This window comes from Bos indicus, chromosome 8 (assembly GCF_029378745.1).
Source record: "Bos indicus isolate NIAB-ARS_2022 breed Sahiwal x Tharparkar chromosome 8, NIAB-ARS_B.indTharparkar_mat_pri_1.0, whole genome shotgun sequence".
Taxonomy (NCBI): domain Eukaryota; kingdom Metazoa; phylum Chordata; class Mammalia; order Artiodactyla; family Bovidae; genus Bos; species Bos indicus.
Genome location: NC_091767.1, coordinates 5,172,448 through 5,194,161, shown reverse-complemented (window position 1 = coordinate 5,194,161; position 21,714 = coordinate 5,172,448). Strand labels below are relative to the sequence as shown.

Sequence of the window (21,714 nt, the reverse complement as noted above, 5' to 3'; positions counted from 1 at the left end):
TTTCCAGTGGAAGGAATTATTGTAATTCTTTCCAGCTTTGGACCACATCTGATATCAGCAGTATTTTGCCAGAGTCAGCACAGAGTTCGCGGCTATGCTCTTGGGCTATAATGAAGACACGCTCCTCTGTTCAGTGAGAGGAACCATTAGCTAGAGACTAACAGGGTAACTGTGAACTTGGGAATGGTGTTGGCAGATATGACTTGGGTGAACGGACAATTTTATGTTTCTGTATTCTCTGCAATTGAGTCAACCTGAGCATTTTAATCCCTAAGCAACACCAGGTAGTTTATTTAATCTTTACAACTTAAAAAAATTAATGTAAAAATCTTTAAAACTTTCAAGTCTCAGTTTCTTCATCTATAAAATAGAATAGTACCAACTTCTTAGAGCTGTGGTTTTAAAATATATAATGCATGTAAAGCACTTGGCCTAGCATTTATATATCACATATCATTGAATAAATTGTGTAAATGTACCTATACAGAAGTTTGAGAAAACAGTGCCTAAGGTGTGAAATTAGATGTGTTTCAATAATGGTGAAAAGAAGCACTAATTTAGTAAATAGTGTTCCCAGGTTTATTGCCAGCAATCAGATTGAAAATTCTAGATGTGCTGAAGCCTGCAGTCATGTCTCCTGAGTTTCTCTTTGGGGATATTTATTTTATAACACTTTGGAGACAACATAACATTTCTGTTAACACACTGAATATGGTTATTAAAGTTGAATAAAAACCAGTTTTATCAATTTCTTTTATGCATAAATTCAAAAAGTTTAGCTAGACTATTAGGTTTGACTTTTACTGTATTCAGGATACATTTTATTTTAGCAAGAATTGGTTTGACTTTATAATAGAGGTAATTAAGAGCTAATTTATTTATTGAGATTTCAGTATGGTACATTTTGTGAGAATCACTATCTTCTGTATGAATAATGACAAGGAAAAAGGAAAAAAGAAAACCTTTTGCATAGTTTATTTTGCTTTGATTATCTGATCTTCATATGTTGTAGTAAATGTTGTCATTTACAAATCCTGAAATTTGATATGCTATTATATATTTATGTATCATATATGTGTATATCAGAATATATGCATGCATATATATGTAATAAAGGCTTCCTGGATGGCTCAGTGGGTAAAGAATCTGCCTGCCAATACGGGAGAGCAGGTTTGATTGGAGAAGGGCATGGCAACCCACACTAGTATTCTTGCCTGGATGATCCCATGAACAGAGGAGCCTGGTGGGCTATAGTCCATGAGGTCGCAAAGAGTCAGACCCAACTGAGCGACTGAGAATATATGTAATAAAGGATATAATTTTAGAAGTACTTATGGTCCAAGCAAGTGGAAACGAAACCTGAGTAGTTTCAGATAAAAATAAAAAACTCACTTGTTTTGGAATTCTATAAAGTTTCAGTTATACATATATACATCATTTAACCATTAAATTGCTCAGTCATGTCTGACTCTTTGCGACCCCATGGACTGTGGCCCACCAGGCTCCTCTGTCCGTGCAATTTTTCTGGCAAGAATACTGGAGTGGGTTACCATTTCCTTCTCCAACATATGTGTTTGTTCTAGAACAAACACAAAGGGCAGAAGCTCCAGTAATTCCATTGCTTTCACCTCCTAGCCACTGTCTGTCTGTTCTGGGGGCCTGAGAAGGAGCGCACGGCCAGCGGAGCAGCAGGGGTGCTCACGCGTTGCGTTTCCTGCCTTCAAGTGGGATTCCGGACTTTCTCCTCTGCTTTACTTTGATGGCATGCCTGCGTCTCTCGGAAGCTTCAGGAGGAAGTAGCCTCTCTCAGCCAAAAGCTGAGGTGGGAAAATGACATGTCTGTTTTCGATGTCAATTTACAGCATAGGTCACAAAACGAAATGTCGCCATTCCATTGCAATTGTCAAAAAGAGGCTGACCTAGTGTGGCAAGGGTGCTGATGGCTTACCTTGAAAGAAATTTCATACTGCTCTCCTCCCCAGATCTCCAGACCCGGATCATAGCCACCCAACTCCCAAAACCATTTGCGATCCACGGCAAAGAGACCTCCAGCCATAACGGGAGACCTGTGAAAGGAATAAAACCATCTTTAAAGGGCTCTGAGCATCGGGGACCTGGGCATTTTGCTTGGGGATAAAAACAGCAGACTTTAAGTTTCAGTGGTCACTGCACAGTTTTTCAGTGAGTGCACATGAGTTCTCACGGGGTCTCCAATCGCTCCCGGAACCCCCGTGGGCTTTTAATTTCATAGTTCAGGCTCTCAAGCCACTCACGCCCTGTGGAGCCACACATTAGCTATGTGTGTTTGTCATCAGAGAGAAGTATAAGATGACTAGTGACTGATATGTTGGGAAAATCAGTGGTTTTATGGCTTTTCCTCAAAGTGAAAGAGATCTTATAGTATCAGACACATAAAAACATAGACAATGCAGTTGTAGACCATAACTTTAATTTAATTTCTCATATGTATTCACCATGCACCTACCATTTCCAGGTTATGTCCATTAACAGACTGCGAGATGGTCAGTTAGAACAAAATAACCAACCAGAACTAGTTATTAGCATGCCGAAGCTGGAGTTTAAACTAAGTCTTTTCACTTTAATAATGTTCTTTTTAAAGTCTACCTTTCTAGGAAATATTCTTTTGATCAAATAATAATTTCAAGTTTTCTGCTCTTGCTAGGATGCATTGCAGTCACATTACTATGTAATGAGGTAATTTATAATCATTGGATTCCGCCCTAAAGTGTGTTTTTTTTTTTTTTTTTTTTTGCAATTCAGGAGCAGCTTTTCAGTTTTTCTGTTATTATTATTATTTAATGTTTTTGCCACTGTTTTGCAGTGGGAGCATGAAGTCTTAACCATTGGACTGCCAGAGGAGTGTGCTCACATGTGTGTGTGTGTGTGTGTGTTTAATATTTATGTATTTGGCTGTGCCGAGTCTTAGTTGTGGCACATGGGATTTTTTAGGTGTGGCGTGTGGGGTCTTGAGTTGTGACATGCACACACTTAGCTGTGGCATGTGGGATCTAGTTCCTTGACCAGGGATCAAACTTGGACCCCTGCATTGGGAGCTGGGAGTCTTAGCCACTGGACCACCTGGAAAGTCCCAGCTCTTGGGTTTTTGAATGTTCACTGTGTGCTGGGCTCTTCTGTGAGATTCTTGTCCAGTTCTTTTGATTAATCCTTACTGCAGCCCTAGGAATACCATCCCTGTGTTCTACTGGGAGAAACAGGACGAGGGAGGGAGGGCCCAGCATCCTCTCTGGGCCAGGATGGTGGTGCCGCTGTGGCTGAACCAGGTACTCTGATTCCAAAGCCTTTGAGTTCTTTACTGCAATGCTGTTTCTGTTTCAATGTTTAAAGAGAGTTGATGTTGTTTAGTTGCTAAGTTGTGTCCCAATCTTTGCAATCCCATGGACTGTAGCCCATCAGGTTCCTCTGTGCGTGGGATTTCCCAGGCAAGAATACTGCAGTGGGTTGCCATTTCCTTCTCCAGGGGATCTCCCCGACTCAGGGATTGGACCCATATCTCTGAGTCTCCTGCACTGCAGGAGGATTCTTTACCCCAGGTAAAAAGAGACAGCAACACAAATGTGTACATAAAACATCTAAAGAACACTTTATGCAGACCAAGCAAATCTGTAAAAACACACAGTCAATAAAATTTTTGTGACACTTCTGAAGATTTTTTGGAAACAAAGGATATTTATATATATAAGTACAAGACACTAAATACTGGAGGCATGTTTAAAAATGTCTAAGTAAATAAGACACACCAATTTACAGACTCACTGAAGGTGTGCCGTTGGTAACTTTCTATGATGCTCTAGAGGGACATAAATGTGAATTTATTTAAGTGTGTTGTATATTTCAGAGACTTTGTATGTTACAATGGTACTTGGCCTAATCACTTTAGTTTAAGATTTTAAAAAATATGTGTATACTCTCTGTAGATGGAAAGATTACAAGACAGGAAGAGGGATTTATTTCTCCCCTAGGAAAGTGAGCAGGATTGAAATAATAACACAAAGGATCTCATGCATTTCAAAAATTCTGTTTGAAATGGAAGTCTTGGAACCAGATGTGCCTTATTTTCATGATCTCTCCAGCAGTATATTCTCTTCCCATTTTCCATGCCCTGAATTTCAGAGGGAATCACAGCTGTAGCCGGGACAGACTGGCATGGGACCACATCCTGGGGGCAGTTCCTCAGTGATCGTATTTGGTACATCTGTGTCATCTTTGGTTCCATGGGGCTTGGGCTTAAGCGATTAGAAATTCTCAATCCTTAATAATAAATTATAAAACATATTGAGAGATAACCCAGCATGATATATAGTTTGCTTCACTGTTAAAAAAGAGCAGTGCGTGCATGCTCAGTTGCTTCAGTCATGTCCGATTCCTTGCGACCATGTGGACTGTAGCCTGCCAGGCTCCTCTGTCCATGGGATTCTCCAGGAAAGAATACTGGAGTGGGTTGTCATGCCCTCCTCCAGGGGATCTTCCCCACTCAGGGATTGAGCATGCATCTCCTACATCTCCTGCATTGCAGGTGGATTCTTTACTGCTGATCCATTGGGGAAGCCCCAAAAGAGCAATAGTCATATAATGGAATTGCACATACCTAATTTGTGAATTCTGGATCTAATGGAGCAGGGACTAATTTAGGTGTGTGGGAAGATGATGCGTCCAAGTGTTGGGGAAATTAGGATATTCAGAATGCAGCTGGGTATATATGGTCTTCGACCAGAGATACGGTCAAAACTGGAAGTGAACTTGGTTAACATCAGTTTAAACAGAGCAAGAAAAATCATTAGAATGTATGAAAATATCCAGTAATATTGAAGGAACATGGCATCGAGCTGTGTTTATTTTGGCCAAAATACACCTGCATTTCAAAAAATTACAAAAAGAAATTGTCAGTTCTACTCAGTCTGGACCACAAATGGAAAGATCTTAAGTCCTACCAGTGTATTCTCATTTGACTGTATGAAACACGAGACCGGAGTGCAACAGAATTTACACTGTGCAGACTACATCTCCCAGCTAGAGTTACTACCATTATAGATATGGAACCAGTCTAGATATTGGGAAGAGAACATCCTAGATTGATATTTTTTATTGTAAGTGATTTGTTGGAGACACAACATCTTGTGTTTCTTGATGAGTTTATAAAAAACTAAACGGGATGTATCTGGTTAGTTTGAGGCATAATAAAATAAATTCATATGGACCCCCTTACCTTCACTGATGTTGTTTCCAAGCCCTAAATTAGCCTCTCCTATCTTGATTAGTGTGAATAATCAGTATGAAACAAGCCTTTTGTTTGTGTCTTTATTCATATTTGTCCATTAATCTTTTGAACAGTGTAACTAAGGCATAGTTGTCATGCAATGAATTGCAAATATTTTAAATGGAAAAGTTGATAGGTTTTGACTTATGGATACCCCTCGGTACCATCATTACACTTAGGAAAAAGTAACACATCTATCATGCCTCCAGAGTTTCCTCATTGTATCCCTCCCTCCCTCCTGACCCTCTTCTCATCCCTTTCCTCTAGGACGTAACTGATTTCTGCCTCTGTAGATGAGTTTGAATTGTCTAGAATTTTATATAAATGAAATCATACAGTATGTACTCTTTTTGGGAGTGTCTGACTCCTCTCATTCATGTCTTTATTCTGAGACTCACTCTTGTTGTAATGTCTGTTAATGGTTTCTTCCTTTTTGGTTGCTGAGTAGTATTCTATTTGCATGGATATACTGTAGCTTGATTATCTATTTGCCCACTGATGAATGTTTGGGCTTTTTTCAGCTTGGGGCTATTACAAATAAAGCTTCTATGAGTTTTGTGTGCTAATCTTTGTGTGGATATATGCTTTCATTTCTCTTGAGAAAAAGCCTGGGAGTGGAATGACTAAATCATGTGGTAGGTATGGGTTTAACCTTTTAAGAAATTGTGAAACTCTTTCCCAGAGTGCTTGTAACTTTATATTCAAATACCAGCTGTATTTGACTTCCAACTGCTACATATCCTCATATACTTGACATGGGCAGTTTGAAGTTTAGTCACTATAACAGGGGCATGCTGCTGCTGCTAAGTCGCTTCAGTCGTGTCAGACTCTGTGCAACCCCATGGACTGCAGCCTACCAGGCTTCTCCATCCGTGGGATTCTCCAGGCAAGAACACTGGAGTGGGTTGCCATTTCCTTCTCCATAACAGGGGCATGGTGGTATCTTATTGTGGTTTTGTTTTGCATTTCCACAATGATTAATGGTGCTGAGAAAATTATGTTATTCCTTTATTTTGCCTAGTCAGTCTGGCTAGAAGCTTATTGATCTGCTTAAAGAATTAACTTTTGGTTTCATTGATTTTTCTCTATTGTTTTCAGTTTTATATTTCATTGATTTCTCCATGGTCTTCATTAGTTTAATTATTCTACTGACTTTGTACTTTATTTTCTCTTCTTTTTCTAGTTACTTAGGGTGAAAGCTGATATTATTGATCTGAAATTTTTTTTCTAATAAAGCTATTTAGTACTATAAGTCTCCCTTAAATACTGCTTTAGAAGAATTCTACAAAAAAAATGATATGCAGTGTTCCCATTTTCATCATGTTCAAATACTCCATACTTTCTCTTTTGTTTTCTTTCTGTGACCTATGGGTTATATAAATGTATGTAATTTATTTTCCAACTATTTGGGATTCTTTTTGAAGGTCTTTCTGTTATTGATTTACATGTAATTCCATTGTGGTTAGGGAACACACTTTGAAAGACTTGAATCCTTTTAAATTTATTGGGGTTTTTTAATGGCTCAGAATGTGATCTATACGAATGCATTCTGTTGCCATTGAATGGAGTGGTTTATAAATATTTATTAGGTAAGCCTGGTTGATAGTGTTGTTCAAGTCTTCCATATTCTTATTGATTTTTCTGCCTCCTTGTTGTATCAATTACTGAGAGGGATATTGAAATCTATGCCTATAATTCTGGATTTGTTTATCTCTTCCTCTGTTCTATCAAGTTTTTGCTTCATGCATTTTGTAGCTCTATTAATAAGTGCATATATATGTGTAGGAATTTCATGTGCTCTTGACGAATTGACCTCATTCTCATTACAAAATGACTCATCACCTCTGGTAATATTCTTTACTCAGGCATTGATCTTGCTTGGGTATTAGTATAGCCATTTCAGCTTTCTTTAGATTTATACTTTCAGAACACTAATATTTATACCTGTTAGGCCTTTTTACTTTACTTTTTAAACTATTTGTGTCTATATTTAAAGTGGTTTTCTTGTTGGCAGCTTATACTTGAATCTTGCTGTTAAAAGTCCCTGCTTTTTCATTGGGATGCTGAGATCACTTACTTTTAATATGATTATTCATGTGATTAGGTTATTCATGTGATTAGGTTTAAAACTATTATCTTCTTTGCTTTCTGTATGTCCCATCTGTTGTTTCCTTTTCCTTCTTTCCCTATCTTTATGGTTAATTGAATATTTTTAATGATTGCATTTGGTGCTTCTCTGCCTGCGTAATAAATTTTTCTTTGAGATACAGAACTTTTTGGATGCTGGATATTTTGAACGTTTTTGAGCTTTGTTCCAGGATGCAATTGGAGGTAGTTTGACCCTTTTGCGAGCCTTAAGCAAGGCATTATCTACAAATTATTCACACCCTTAAGGCAAGACCCTGTGTGTGCTTCAATCAATGTCCTGCGATCATCGGGTTGTTCAGTCTGATGGGAACAGACTCTCTTCTCCGCCTTGGATGCCTTCTGGCCACTGTTACTTCTAATTCTTTCTAGTGGTTCTTTTGCATTTGTGGGCAGTTTCTTCTCATGCACAGGCTCTTGTCAGTCCTCTGCGGAGGACTCAGGGGGTACCCTCGGGAGCTTCTGCCCTTGAAATGTCAGCTGAGCTCTTCTCCCCAGACTCTTGGCTCCACATTGACTTAGGCTGGCCTCACTGGCTCCCCTCCTTACACCGCAACCTGGAGACTCTCTCAAGTAAGTAAGCTGGGGATGAGTCCAGGTTTCACCTAATTGTTTCCCGTCTTTCAGGAATCAGTGTCCTTCATTCCCAGACGTTTGGTATCTTGAAAACCACTGTTTCATGTGTGTTTGTTTCTTGTTTTTTCAGATGACAGGGTAAATCTGGGCTGTATTACTCCAACTTGTTCAGAAATGAAAGTCTGAAAATCTACCCATTAATCTTTGTTTTAGAATATTTTAAAATATGTATTTTTAGTAGATGATATCTTTGCGTGTTTACAAAGAATTTTGCTCCTACTTCTGTCCCCACCATAAGTTTTCCTTATGTATCTTTTCGGAGATATTTCATAGTCATATAAGCAAATATAAATCTATCTTATTTTTCTTCCTACTCTATGAAAATGGTTGTATGCTACATCCAGTGGTCTTTACCTAATTCTTTTTAAAACTCCCTAACATATTTTTTTATGTCTATTTTTATTTATTTATTTGGCTGTTCTCTTAGTTGTGGCATGCCAGCCTTTAGTTGTGGCGTGTGGGATCTATTTCCTTGACCAGGGATTGAACCCAGGTCCCCTGCATTGAGAGCCTGGAGTCTTAGCCACTGGACCGCCAGGGAAGTCCCGTCCTAACGTATTTTAATGGTCATGTCATATTGAAAAGAGCTTTCTTGTTTTATTTTCCTAACATTTGCTCATTATTCCATTATGCACAAAGTTGTGTATCTATGTATATAGTGAACGTGTAGATTATTTTCACTCTTTTCCTATTTCAGAACTTCCGCAATAAATAATGTACATATATCATTTCCATGTGTGGGAGTAACTCTTTAGGAGAAATGCCTAGAATTTTATATCCTGGTTTGTTATAAAGAGTAAAACTGTAGAAACTGATTGACTTTTCCACTTCTGGAAGCTAAAGTTTCATTGTGAATTGTGTCCTAACCTGACAAGTTTCACACCAGTCCAAATGCAATGATTTAGGGTCTGATAAAATTAGAGAAGAGTCAGATAAAAGCGGCAATTCTGCCGAGAAATTACAGATCTATCATAAAATATTAGTATCTGTCAGTCTACTGGTCGATTTCGCCAAGGAAACATCATTCTTGTGATAATACTTGGAGAGGAATTGTTGAAAAGCTTTCCAGGGTAATTCGTTTTTCAAAAAGGAAAGAAAGAGGAATAAAGGATGGATTTGAGGCTGGAAAAGGCTCCGTGCTGGGAAGGAGAATAGTAATAAGAGGAGGAGGGAGGCCAGTGCTGCTGGCACCAGAGCATCCAGGGGTGCAGGGCATGCAGCATGGGTGCTCAGAATTCCCGCTGGTCCATGAAATGGGCAATGCCAGTGCAGCACGGATTATCCCTAAATTAGTCTATAATTGTTCTTCCACCTGGATGGCCACCACCCTCTCACTTCAAGCACAGAGTGAGCCAGGGCACCAGCCCCAGTGTTTCTTGTGGTTTGGCAGGAAGAATCTGCTCAAAGGCTCATAGAAGCTTGTCCTTCTAATTCTTGTCCTTCCCCGCTTGAGATCACAGATGATGCCCAGGGAGGAAGGGAGAGGGGAGAAGGTAGACCCCCGCAGAGCTGTCATCCCGGGGTGAGGGAGTCCCCACCCTGTGCTGTGAAAGTGCCACTGGGGTATACAGGGAAGATACCTACTCCCCACCTCCGCCCCCCCCCCCCCCCCAAAAAAAAAAAAAAAACACACAGTTCTTGGCTTTAACAAACTATCCTGTGTGGAATTCCCAGAACTGCTGGATTCAAAACCAATGGCTTGCCGCCAAGGTTCTTGGTGGCCACCCCAGTGGGTTGGTAGCCATGGTCACAAGGACAAGTGTGTTGGTTTGGCCTCATTGGGTTCTGGAATGTTTGTCTTCCTGGAGAAGAAGGGACTGCCATTGTAAGAGAGACTGAACTTCCTGCTGCTTTTGTGCAGGGAACTCAGAGCTGGATTCTGGGTGGGTTGAAATCCATACCTCATCACACAGATGGGAGTTAACTCTTGTGCAAAGTTTTTCAGTGACATCAAGAGAAGGATAGCTTTGTTCCCCATAGATTAAAAAAGATTTCATTGTTGCATTGTTTTCTCATCAGAGAAAATGGAGAAGCGCTGTTGATATTTTTAACTTATTCTTCTACTTTCTTGGTGGCTTAGACTTCCCTGTTGGCTCAGACAGTAAAGCGTCTGCCTGCAATGCAGGAGACCTGGGTTCGGTCCCTGGGTTGGGAAGATCCACTGGAGAAGGAAATGGCAACCCACTCCAGTATTCTTGCCTGGAAAATCCCATGGATAGAGGAGCCTAGTAGGCTACAGTCCATGGGGTTGCAAAAGAGTCAGACACGACTGAGCGACTTCACTTTCTTCTACTTTGTATTTTCCATTTTAAATATAATCACTTCATGGGAAATAAATGGGGAAACAGTGGAAACAGTGTCAGACTTTATTTTTCTGGGCTCCAAAATCACTGCAGATGGTGACTGCAGCCATGAAATTAAAAGACGCTTACTCCTTGGAAGGAAAGTTATGACCAACCTAGATAGCATATTCAAAAGCAGAGACATTACTTTGCCAACAAAAGTCCGTCTAGTCAAGGCTATGGTTTTTCCTGTGGTCATGGATGGATGTGAGAGTTGGACTGTGAAAAAGCTGAGCGCCAAAGAATTGATGCTTTTGAACTGTGGTGCTGGAGAAGACTCTTGAGAGTCCCTTGGATGGCAAGGAGATCCAACCAGTACATTCTAAAGGAGATCAGCCCTAGGATTTCTTTGGAAGGAATGATACTAAAGCTGAAACTCCAGTACTTTGGCCACCTCATGCGAAGAGTTGACTCGTGGGAAAAGACTCTGATGCTGGGAGGGATTGGGGGCAGGAGGAGCAGGGGATGACAGAGGATGACATGGCTGGATGGCATCACTGACTCGATGGACATGAGTCTGAGTGAACTCCGGGAGTTGATGATGGACAGGGAGGCCTGGCGTGCTGCGATTCATGGGGTCGCACAGAGTCGGACACGACTGAGCGACTGATCTGATCTGAATTGCCCAAAACCCTTCCCACTGGCCTCGTGTCCTGCGATTTCTAATTTATTTATCTTCATACTCTTTGATTTCTTCCAAAATACCGTTACTGATTTTGTTTCCCTGGGAATGTTGACATACTGTAGACATGTTTTACTGGGACTGTGTGTCCGTGTAAGTTTTAACATATTAATTTACTTTATGAGTATTGAACAGGTAATGTCACAAAGCAGGTTTTGGTTTTGCCATTAGGAAGCAACTGTTATCCTTGGGTTGACTTTTAAAATGAATATAACCATGAAGCAACATATTCCTAGAGACGATTCTTTATTCTTCAGGCCATAGAAATGTGACTTTGCTGAATACCTAATGGAAATCAGTTTTCCATTTTATATGATCGCTATTGAACCAGGTAATGAATATGCTTTCCTTTTTAACTTACAGTAGACTAGTTTACTTTTCCACATCAGTTTTTATTTCCAAACTTTACTGACTTTAAGTTCATGGGGCAATAATGTAAAAATGTCCTAGAAACATTCTTATTTGGTACCAGTGAAAAATTCCTTATGTTCTCATTTGCAAATGCATTTTTCAAAGTGTGTTTTTGGTTGTTTTTGCTGAACTAGAAGGTGTATCCTTTTTTTTTTTTTTTCATTTTGGTCTTACCCTGCTTCACATGGGATCATTGTTCCTGGACCAAGGATCAAACCTATGCCCCCTGCAGTGGAAACAGGGAGTCTTAACCATTGGACCACCAGGGAAGCTCTGGGATGTGGTTCCTAATTTTAGTAACCTAACCCCATGATTCCCACAGAATTCTAAGAAGTTGCTAGTCTTCCTAATATTCTTTATTTAATACATGGACTCTTTCCTCACATGAGAACAAAAATGGCATTTTAATAAAAAAATCTCTAGAGTATTTTTGTCTACCTACTCTCACTTTCAGAAAGTGTTATTTCACATTTTAATACATCTTGTTCATTCTTTAGGAGTCAGAAGACTAAAAAAAATATCCTACTGAAAGATAAATACACATAAAAATTTATTTTTAAAATGGACAATTAAAACCTAGGTCCAAGAACCCAAAGGAAACCTTCAATTTGGTCTCTTAGAGATCTGGTTCTCAATTTCCTTTCACTTTAGTGGTGTCAGTGAGAATTCTGAATGCGTGGATTGGAATGTGAATTTGATCAGAAATGAATGGCATGATTTCCCTCAGGAATCCATCAAGCCAAGTCAATCAACATCGAGACAAACCACATAATTTTCAGTTAGGTAATGAGGAATTTTTAGTTGGTGCATGCCTCAGAACAGTTACAGCTAAAATATAATTATTTTCAACTAGGATTCAAATTGAGTAAAATGATACTGCAGATTCAAACATAGTATCTTTTCTAAGAGGTTTTTTCTTTTAAGTATTAGATCATTGGTTACATTAGAATTTTGGAAAGAGTGGCTAAAAAGCTCCTGATATATTCAATTGTCTCATTTACCTCTTTTTTGCCATTTTATTTTATTTTAAATTTTCATTTTATTGGAGTATAATTGCTTTACAGTGTTGTGTTAGTTTCTGATGTACAATGAAATGAATCAGCCATATGTATACATACAGCCCTTCTCTCTTGTGTCTCCCTTCCAGCCATCCCCGCTCCCCCTCTAGGTAATCACAGAGCACCCCATGAACTTACTGAGTACCTGCCATGAATCAGACACAATAGAGAGCACGTTTCCTCACTGCAGCCTTCATATAACAATACAACTCTACAGCATGGGAGCGATGGACCACAATTCAGCGGGAGATTCCAATACCTCACTTTACAGATTAGGAGGCTGAGACCCAGAGCTATCAAGTGATATATCTAAGGTCAAACAGGTCCTGGGGAAAAATAACCTGCATGTGTGTGATAAGGTGCAAGTCATTTTACTTTTCAGTGTTATTATCAATTCCCTAGCTCATTCTTTGATTTTTCTAACCTTTCAGCAATTAGAATAAGTGCTAGTGGTAAAGAACCTATCTGCTAATATAGGAGATGTGGGTTCAGTCCCTGAGTGGGGAAGATCCCCTAGAGAAGGAAACGGGAAATCACTCCAGTATTTTCGCCTGGAGAACTCCATGGACAGAGGAGCCTGATGGGCTCCAGCCCATTGGGTTGCGCAGAGGTGACGTGACTGAAGCGACTTAGCATGCACGCATGCAGGCATGTTGCAATGCTACTTTTGCTATTCGGCCCACCCTCTCCTGCCCTCCCTGTGTTCACGTGTCTGTCCTCTCTGTCTGGGCCTCCACTGCTGCTCTGCAAGCAGGTTCATCAGTACCATCTTTCTAGATTCCATACATAGGCATTCAGTCCAGTCCAGTTCAGTCGCTCAGTCGTGTCTGACTCTTTGCGACCCCATGAATCGCAGCACGCCAGGCCTCCCTGTCCATCACCATCTCCTGGAGTTCACTCAAACTCACGTCCATCAAGTCGGTGATGCCATCCAGCCATCTCATCCTCTGTCGTCCCCTGCTCCTCCTGCCCCCAATCCCTCCCAGCATCAGAGTCTTTTCCAATGAGTCAACTCTTCGCATGAGGTGGCCAAAGTACTGGAGTTTCAGCTTTAGCATCATTCCTTCCAAAGAAATCCCAGGGCTGATCTCCTTCAGAATGGACTGGTTGGATCTCCTTGACTCTCAAGAGTCTTCTCCAACACCACAGTTCAAAAGCATCAATTCTTTGGTGCTCAGCCTTCTTCACAGTCCAACTCTCACATCCATACATGACCACAGGAAAAACCATAGCCTGGACTAGAGGGACCTTTGTTGGCAAAGTAATGTCTCTGCTTTTGAATATGCTATCTAGGTTGGTCATAACTTTCCTTCCAAGGAGTAAGTGTCTTTTAATTTCATGGCTGCAGTCACCATCTGCAGTGATTTCGGAGCCCCCCAAAATAAAGTCTGACACAGCTTCCACTGTTTCTCCATCTATTTCCCATGAAGTGATGGGACCGGCTGCCATGATATTTGTTTTCTGAATGTTGAGCTTTAACCCAACTTTTTCCCTCTCCACTTTCACTTTCATCAAGAGGCTTTTGAGTTCCTCTTCACTTTCTGCCATAAGGGTGGTGTCATCTGCATATCTGAGGTTATTGATATTTCTCCCAGCAATCTTCATTCCAGCTTGTGCTTCTTCCAGTCCAGCATTTCTCATGATGTAGTCTGCATATAAGTTAAATAAGCAGGGTGACAATATACAGCCTTGACATACTCCTTTTCCTATTTGGAACCAGACTGTTGTTCCATGTCCAGTTCTAACTGTTGCTTCCTGACCTGCATACAGATTTCTCAAGAGGCAGGTCAGGTGGTCTGGTATTGCCATCTCTTTCAGAATTTTCCACAGTTTATTGTGATCCACACAGTCAAAGGCTTTGGCATAGTCAATAAAGCAGAAATAGATGTTTTTTCTGGAACTCTCTTGCTTTTTTGATGATCCAGCAGATGTTGGGAATTTGATCTCTGGTTCCTCTGCCTTTTCTAAAACCATCTTGAACATCTGGAAGTTCACGGTTCACATATTGCTGAAGCCTGGCTTGGATAATTTTGAGCATTACTTTACTAGCTGTGAGAACCCCATGAATAGTATTGGGTCATACAGTAGTTTAATTCCTTGTTTTTTAAGGAATCTCCATACTGTTTTCCATAGTGGCTATATCAATTTGCAGAGAGTCCCTTGGACTGCAAGGAGATCCAACCAGTCCATTCTGAAGGAGATCAGCCCTGGGATTTCTTTGGCAGGAATGATGCTAACGCTGAAACTCCAGTACTTTGGCCACCTCATGTGAAGAGTTGACTCATTGGAAAAGACTCTGATGATGGGAGGGATTGGGGGCAGGAGGAGCAGGGGATGACAGAGGATGAGATGGCTAGATCACATCACCGACACAATGAACAAGGGTTTTGGTGGCCTCCAGGAGTTGGTGATGGACAGGGAGGCCTGGCGTACTGCGGTTCATGGGTTCGCAACGAGTCGGACATGACTGAGCGACTGAACTGAACTGAACTGAACAGTGCAAGAGGGTTCCCTTTTCTCCACATCCTCTCCAGCATTTATTTTGACATGAATTCCCCACAGATCCCTGACAGTGTTGCTGAGGGCTCCTCACGTCAGTCCCTGGTCTCCCATTTGTTTTGGTCTGTCAGGCTCCATTCTCCTGTGCATGCTGCGTGGCCCTTGGAATGATCTTTCCTCATTGCCAGCCCAGGCTCTGATCCCTCCCATCAAAACCAACACCACAAGGAACCCAGTTAATGATGTGAAATGGCAAAGCAAATCATTTATTTCAGTAGTCACAGAGACTGTTCACAACTAACAAGCCCATGTGCAGCCTGGGGAGCCATTCTTCCTAGATACAAATAGGACTTCTCATTCCAGAGATAAATGCTAGTTGTTAAAATTCAGGCATGGATGAAACTGCAGGAAAGCTTGTTTTATGCTTCATTTATTTAATAAACATTTGATAGTTTCTGCTTACGAAAACATTACCCCTTCATCTTAGTAAGGACTGAAATAATGCTTTTTCCCTTCAGCTTTGACTGCAATGCAAAGGCAATTTTGGTCTCATTTCCTAGTATTTTATATTAAGTTAGAATGGGCTGTAAGTGGCATGGATTTTTAATACCTCTTATCAAAACTTTGGGCTTCCCTTGTGGCTCAGTGGTAAAGAACTTGCCTGCCAATGAAGGAGATGTGGAGGATTCGGAAGATCCCCTGGAGGAGGCAACCCACTCCAGTATTCTTGCCTGGAGAATCCCATGGACAGAGGAGCCTGGCGGGCTACAGTCCATGGGGTAGCAAAAGAGTTGGACATGACTTAGCGAATAAGCAAAACAACAAATCAAAACTTTAATAAATTTATACCATATATCCACCACATGCTTGATGCTCTTAATTCCTTAAAAACAGAGCAGAGCACAAGAAAACAGGGACTGAGATAAAGAGGTATTAAGCAAAAAGGCTGTAGCTATAACTTATACAAATATCTTCATAAAAGCATCACCTTCTTTTCCCCTCTGGGTCAGCCCATCCACAGAGAAGTTTCATCTAAGTTTCATTGCGTGGCAGGGGGAAGAACACCCTCTCTGCCCTGCATCTGGTTCCACCTCTGGTTCTCATTCGAGAGCAGTTTTCACACATGTGCACAAGTTCTTAGCCCCTCTTCTCATTGAGAAGTGGGTCTACATCTCTGTCCTTGAACTTGGATGGGGTTACGACAGGCCTGACCCACAGAGCCTGACAGAGTGATGCCTCGTGGCTCCCGAGTTGGTTCACAGGAGACCACACAGCTTCCATCTTGCTGGAGTGCTTGATGTCAGAGCTCTGAGCTTCCCTGTGAGGGCTCAGTCCCCAGGCCAGGAGGGGCAAAGGTCCCGTAGAGAAGCCACATGGAGGGGCCTTAATGCTCTTTTCCTTTGATCTCTTTCCTAACTTGTCAGGTGTTTTTAAAGATTCTTATTGTTGTTTATTTGCAAAGTCATGTCTGACTCTTTGTGACCCCATGGACTGTGGCCCACCAGGCTCCTATGTCCATAGAATTCTCCTGGCAGGAATACTGGAGTAGTTGCTATTTCCTTCTTCAGAGGATCTTCCCAACCTGGGGATCAAATCCATGTCTCCTGCATTGACAGGTGGGTTCTTTACCACTGAACCACCAGGGAAGCCCCCCTTCTAATACCATCTCCTCATATTATCGCAGCGGAGGTTAGGATTTCAACATATGCATTTTTGAGGGGACAAAAGCATTCAGTCCCTAACAGATGTTGATTTTCCATGGACTTCTTTTTTTTTATCAGCTACCTAACAGATGACCAAGGAATAAGTTGAAGAACCTACTTCTTGTGGTTAAACGCAAAAAACGATGACTGAGCACCTAGTCCAAGGTACTGGATCTGGGATGCAAAAGTGAGGAGTCACTTTCCGTCCCTGTGGTGCCCAGGGAGAGCGGGGAAGACAGACGTGACATCAACACAGCGTGGTGTGAGACGTGGCCGAGGGGTGTTCGCACTCTGTGGTATCACTAGAGGGGTTATGTATCTTATCCTGGGCATGGCAGTGAGGTGGTTGGGGAGAGAGGGAAGGAGCAGGTGTCAGGCAGAGGAAATCGAGCTGACAAAGCCTGAAGACAGAGAGAGCATGGTGTGTCCTCATTGGGGTTTGCAGGGTGTGGTGTGTGCACTGTGTTGAAGTATATGCATTGGAAACTTGGATAAAGCTGGGCAGTCAGGTACAAGGATTATAGAGGATGGGACCACAGACCCTGGCAGGAGGACAAGGTGTTGGGGTGTTGGGGGTCTTGTGAACCATTTCATAGAGCATGAGTGTGATATGGAGATTTTAGTTTTTTCTCTGTTGGGCCATGGAAATTGATGAAAGCTGTAGTTTTTCTCTAAATAAATGCTTGTTCACTCCAACTTCTGCATCAAGATTCAAGTGAATTGGAGGTGTTCCTGGAAGATCCAGCCAAGATTTATGACTCCCAGCTGAATTTTCTGAGTCTTTGGTGAGACTGGGCACCACCAAAGAATCTTAACATGGAGGATAATGCATCCAGATTTTTGCATCGGTGACTCTGATGGCAGTGTAGAGGGGGTTTGAGGGTGATAGATCTGAAATGGAGAACCCACCTGGTGGGGAGGGGCAACAGCTGTCCAGGCATGAGGTGATGCCTTCATTGAGCTGATGCTGTGGAAATGGCGATGGCTGGCTGGATACTTAACAGGTTAAACCGGCAGGACTTAGTGTTTGAAAGACGTGGGGACTGGGGGTAGGATGAGTAAGCCACCCATTATCGAATAAAAGAGGAAGTACAGGTTGAGCAAGAAGAAAAGAGACCAAGTGAGCATTACAGTTTGGGGTCAGAAAGTAAGATCTTACATAAGAGTTATGCACCATTCCTTGACTACTTAACTCTGAAAGCAACCTGGGAAACGAGTTCTAAGTGTTTATCCTAGCTACTCTTTGGCAGGATCTGTGCCGTGCTGTGCTTAATCACTCAGTCTTGTCTGACTCTTTGAGCCCTCCAGGCTCCTCTGTCCACAGTACTCTCCAGGTAAGAATAATGGAGTGGGTTGCCTTGTAGGTGGATTCTTTACCAGCTGAGCTGCCAGGGAAGCCCTTGACAGAATCTTCTGAGGCCAGACGTGAGCTTGTTACACTATTGCTTCACTTACTTTTTTTGGTTTTTTGGTTGCAAGGCATGTAGGATCTCAGCTCCCCTATCAGGGATCAGACCTACACACCCTGCATTGGAAGGTGAAGTCGTGACCACCAGACTGCCAGGGAAGTCCCTGCTATTTGTTCTTGGAGAATGGCTTATTGTATGGATATTTCTGCCTTTTTCTTTCTTTAAGGTGTCATTCCACCGAATCAATCCTTGTATCATAAGACAGAAGATATTTATCTTGAAGTTCATGTGCTTATATAGAAATTATCCTTAAAATGGATAATGCTTAAAATAATTGAGATGAACAGAAGGCAATTAGAATAAACTTTTACTAAGTTGTACTAATAGAGAGGAGTGTCAGTTGAAATTTATTAAAAATCGAAAGTCTAGGATATTGTTTTCATTCATATTCTAAAAATTATCTGAAGGACAAAAATTATTTTTTCCCCAGTATCACATAATTGCTTCCTATTTCTTTTATGCCAATTAGCATGGAGGATACAGGCCATCCAGATTCTACTTAATTCCCCATGAACACTACTGACAAAAATCAGTGTCTTTTGACAGAAACAAATCCCAGAATATCTCTTCATCCTCTTGTTTAAAAAATTCTGAACTTTATCAGCTGTTCCTAGACTGCCCTTGCTTTGGTGGGCAGTTTTGAGCATCACTTTCAATGTTTTTTTATTTTTTTATTGGCCTATAGTTAATTTACAATGTTGTGTTAGTTTTAGGTGTACAGCAAAGTGATTCCTTCTCCATGGTACCCACTCCAGTGTTCTTGCCTGGAGAATCCCAGGGACGGCAGAGCGTGGTGGGCTGCCGTCTATGGGGTCACACAGAGTCAGACACGACTGAAGCGACTTAGCAGCAGCAGCAACAGCAAAGTGATTCAGTTATACGTATCCACATATCTACTCATTTTTAGATTCTTTACAGAGTATTGAGTAGGGTTTGGGATGGACATGTACATACTGCTATATTTAAAATGGATAACCAACAAGGACCTTCTGTAGAGCACAGGGAACTCTGCTCAGTGCTATGTAGCAGCCTGGATGGGAGGGGACTTTGGGAGAGAATGGATACATGTATATGTGTGGCGGAGTGCCCTTTGCTGTTCAGTTGAAACAATCACAACATTGTTAATTGGCCATACTCCAATACAAAATAAAAAGTTTAAAAAAAAATTCAGGATGCTAATAATAAAAAAACTCTTGTGAGAACAGGTGTACAGTAAGTCCCCTATATGAATGACTTCCATTCTGAGAGTGTGTTCATAGGTCCAGTGTGTTCGTAAGTTCCACGAAGTTAGCTGAGGTGCTCAACTAACACACCTGACTATGTAGTACGTAGCACTGTTCTAAGTTTATAATGCTTTTCACACAAATAATACATAGCAGACAAATACTACAAATAGAACATTTTTTACTCTTACAGTACCTTGAAAAGTACAGTGATCCAGCACAGCAGCTGACACACGGGGGCACGTTCCCCGCTTTGAAAGTTTGCAACTCGAAGGTTCGTATGGAAGGGACTTGCTGTTCATGGAAACCAGCGGAAGCTCTCTGCAAACAGGGGCCGCTGTCACAGGGTGCTGGCAGTTTGTGGGGATGGAGAGTGGGAAAGATACTCACAGCTCAGAGAGCTCTCCTAAGACATAGAGTTTTGTATTTCTGTGTGTGCTGTGTGCTGAGTTGCTTCAGTCGTGTCTGACTCCTTGTGACCCCGTGGCTTGTAGCCTGCCAGGCTCCTCTGTCCGTGGGGATTCTCCAGGCAAGAATACTGGAGTGGGTTGCCATGACCTCCTCCAGGAGATCTTTCCATCCCAGGGATTGAACCTGTGTCCCTTATGTCTCTTGCATTGGCAGGTGGGTTCTTTACCACTAGTACCACCTGGGAAGCCCTTTGTGTTTCTGCTGCTGCTGCTGCTAAGTCACTTCAGTCGTGTCTGACTCTGCGACCCCATAGACGGCAGCCCACCAGGCTCCCCCGTCCCTGGGATTCTCCAGGCAAGAACACTGAAGTGGGTGGTCATTTCCTTCTCCAATGCATGAAAGTGAAAAGTGAAAGTGAAGTCACTCAGTGGTGTCCGACTCTTCATGACCCCATGGACTGCAGCCTACCAGGCTCCTCCGTCCATGGGATTTTCCAGGCAAGAGTACTGGAGTGGGTTGCCATTGCTTCTCCGTTGTGTTTCTACTTAACATCAAAAGCTGGATCTGGTGAATTCTGTTAAGTTGACATTTCTTTTTGGGGGGAGCGCTTTTCAGAGACAACTGTCATGCCCTTTGAGGTAGTCACCATCACCTGATTCCTGGAACGGACCCCTCTGGTCTGACCTTGACTCTCACTGACAGCTCAGGTTGGACCGACAGGGCTCCTCCCTTCCTCTCACATGACCCGAGGCCTCATCTAAGCCCCAACACCAGTGCTCACGGGCTTATACGAGCTGCATTTTGTCCTGACCCATTACATGTTCTGAGCTTTGGTAATTTGTTTCAGTTCCTGCTATTTTTCACTAACATGTTCACATTCTTCTTTATCTTAGCTTAAATTCGTAAATGGATTTCAGTTTGATCTGAAGCTTTGATCTGAAGCATGTGCTTCAGCTGGAATTTTCAGAGACAGACTCACTGCTGGCTGTCCCATTTCCAGCTTTGGCGCGTGCTCAGTCATTCAGTTTTTTTCCGCAACTCCATGGATGGCAGCATGCCAGCCTCCTCTGTCCACGGCGTTCTCCAGGCAACCCCATGGGGGTTGGATTGCCATTTCCTCTTCTGGGGAATCTTCCTGACCCAGGGATGGAACCTGCATCTCCTGCATCTTCTATATTGGCAGGCGAATTCTTTACCATTGAGCCAACCTCGGAAGCCTCCTTTCCCAACTTGGCATTCCTTTTATATTCCACCAGTGAAATCATGAGATAAAATTACATTTCTGTTTGCCTTGGTCTCAGTATTTAAAGAGCTTCTGGGGACCTACAGATGCATTGTTCTGAAGTTGCATGCATCTTACACTAAAATTTTTTCTGCTATAAAAAGAGCAGATCATTAACGTGACTGCCCAGATTCTCTCTTCTTGGATTTTTGTAAGATCTTTTCACTGGCTTTTTTCATCTCCCTGATTATGGTGCTTTTTTTCTCTTCCTCATGAAGATGCTGAGAAGATAATGTGTAAAAGGATCTTCCACGTGCTTGAACTTGCTTGGGGGCAGAGTCTCCATTTACGCTGGGTTGTGGGGGGGTGTCTCAGCTCTAAGTGCTATGATGATTGTGGAGTGTTGCTCTAGGCTTCGTGGATTCGAATCATTTGTCTATTTATACATCCTTTCACAGGTTGTAAATTGCAGCCACCAGGTCACCATTGGCTATTAACAGGATAGAAAACTGCCTGTAGTGCATTCTGTTCATGGCTGTGTTCCGATAATACAAAAGAGAGCCTGAGAATCCTTTCCTGGCCTTGGTAACAAAGACACTTGTCAGATACCCCTTTGG

General features: G+C 41.9%; 1 protein-coding gene across 1 annotated transcript in view; it reads right to left on the bottom strand.

Moving 5' to 3' along the window:
• Positions 1-21,714, bottom strand: part of GALNTL6 (polypeptide N-acetylgalactosaminyltransferase like 6) — a 1,502,749-nt gene that overhangs the window by 134,668 nt on the left and 1,346,367 nt on the right. Inside the window, exon 7 of the mRNA XM_019965771.2 lies at positions 1,949-2,066. Coding sequence (XP_019821330.1) covers positions 1,949-2,066 — 118 coding nt within the window. The remainder of the gene's footprint in view (positions 1-1,948; positions 2,067-21,714) is intronic.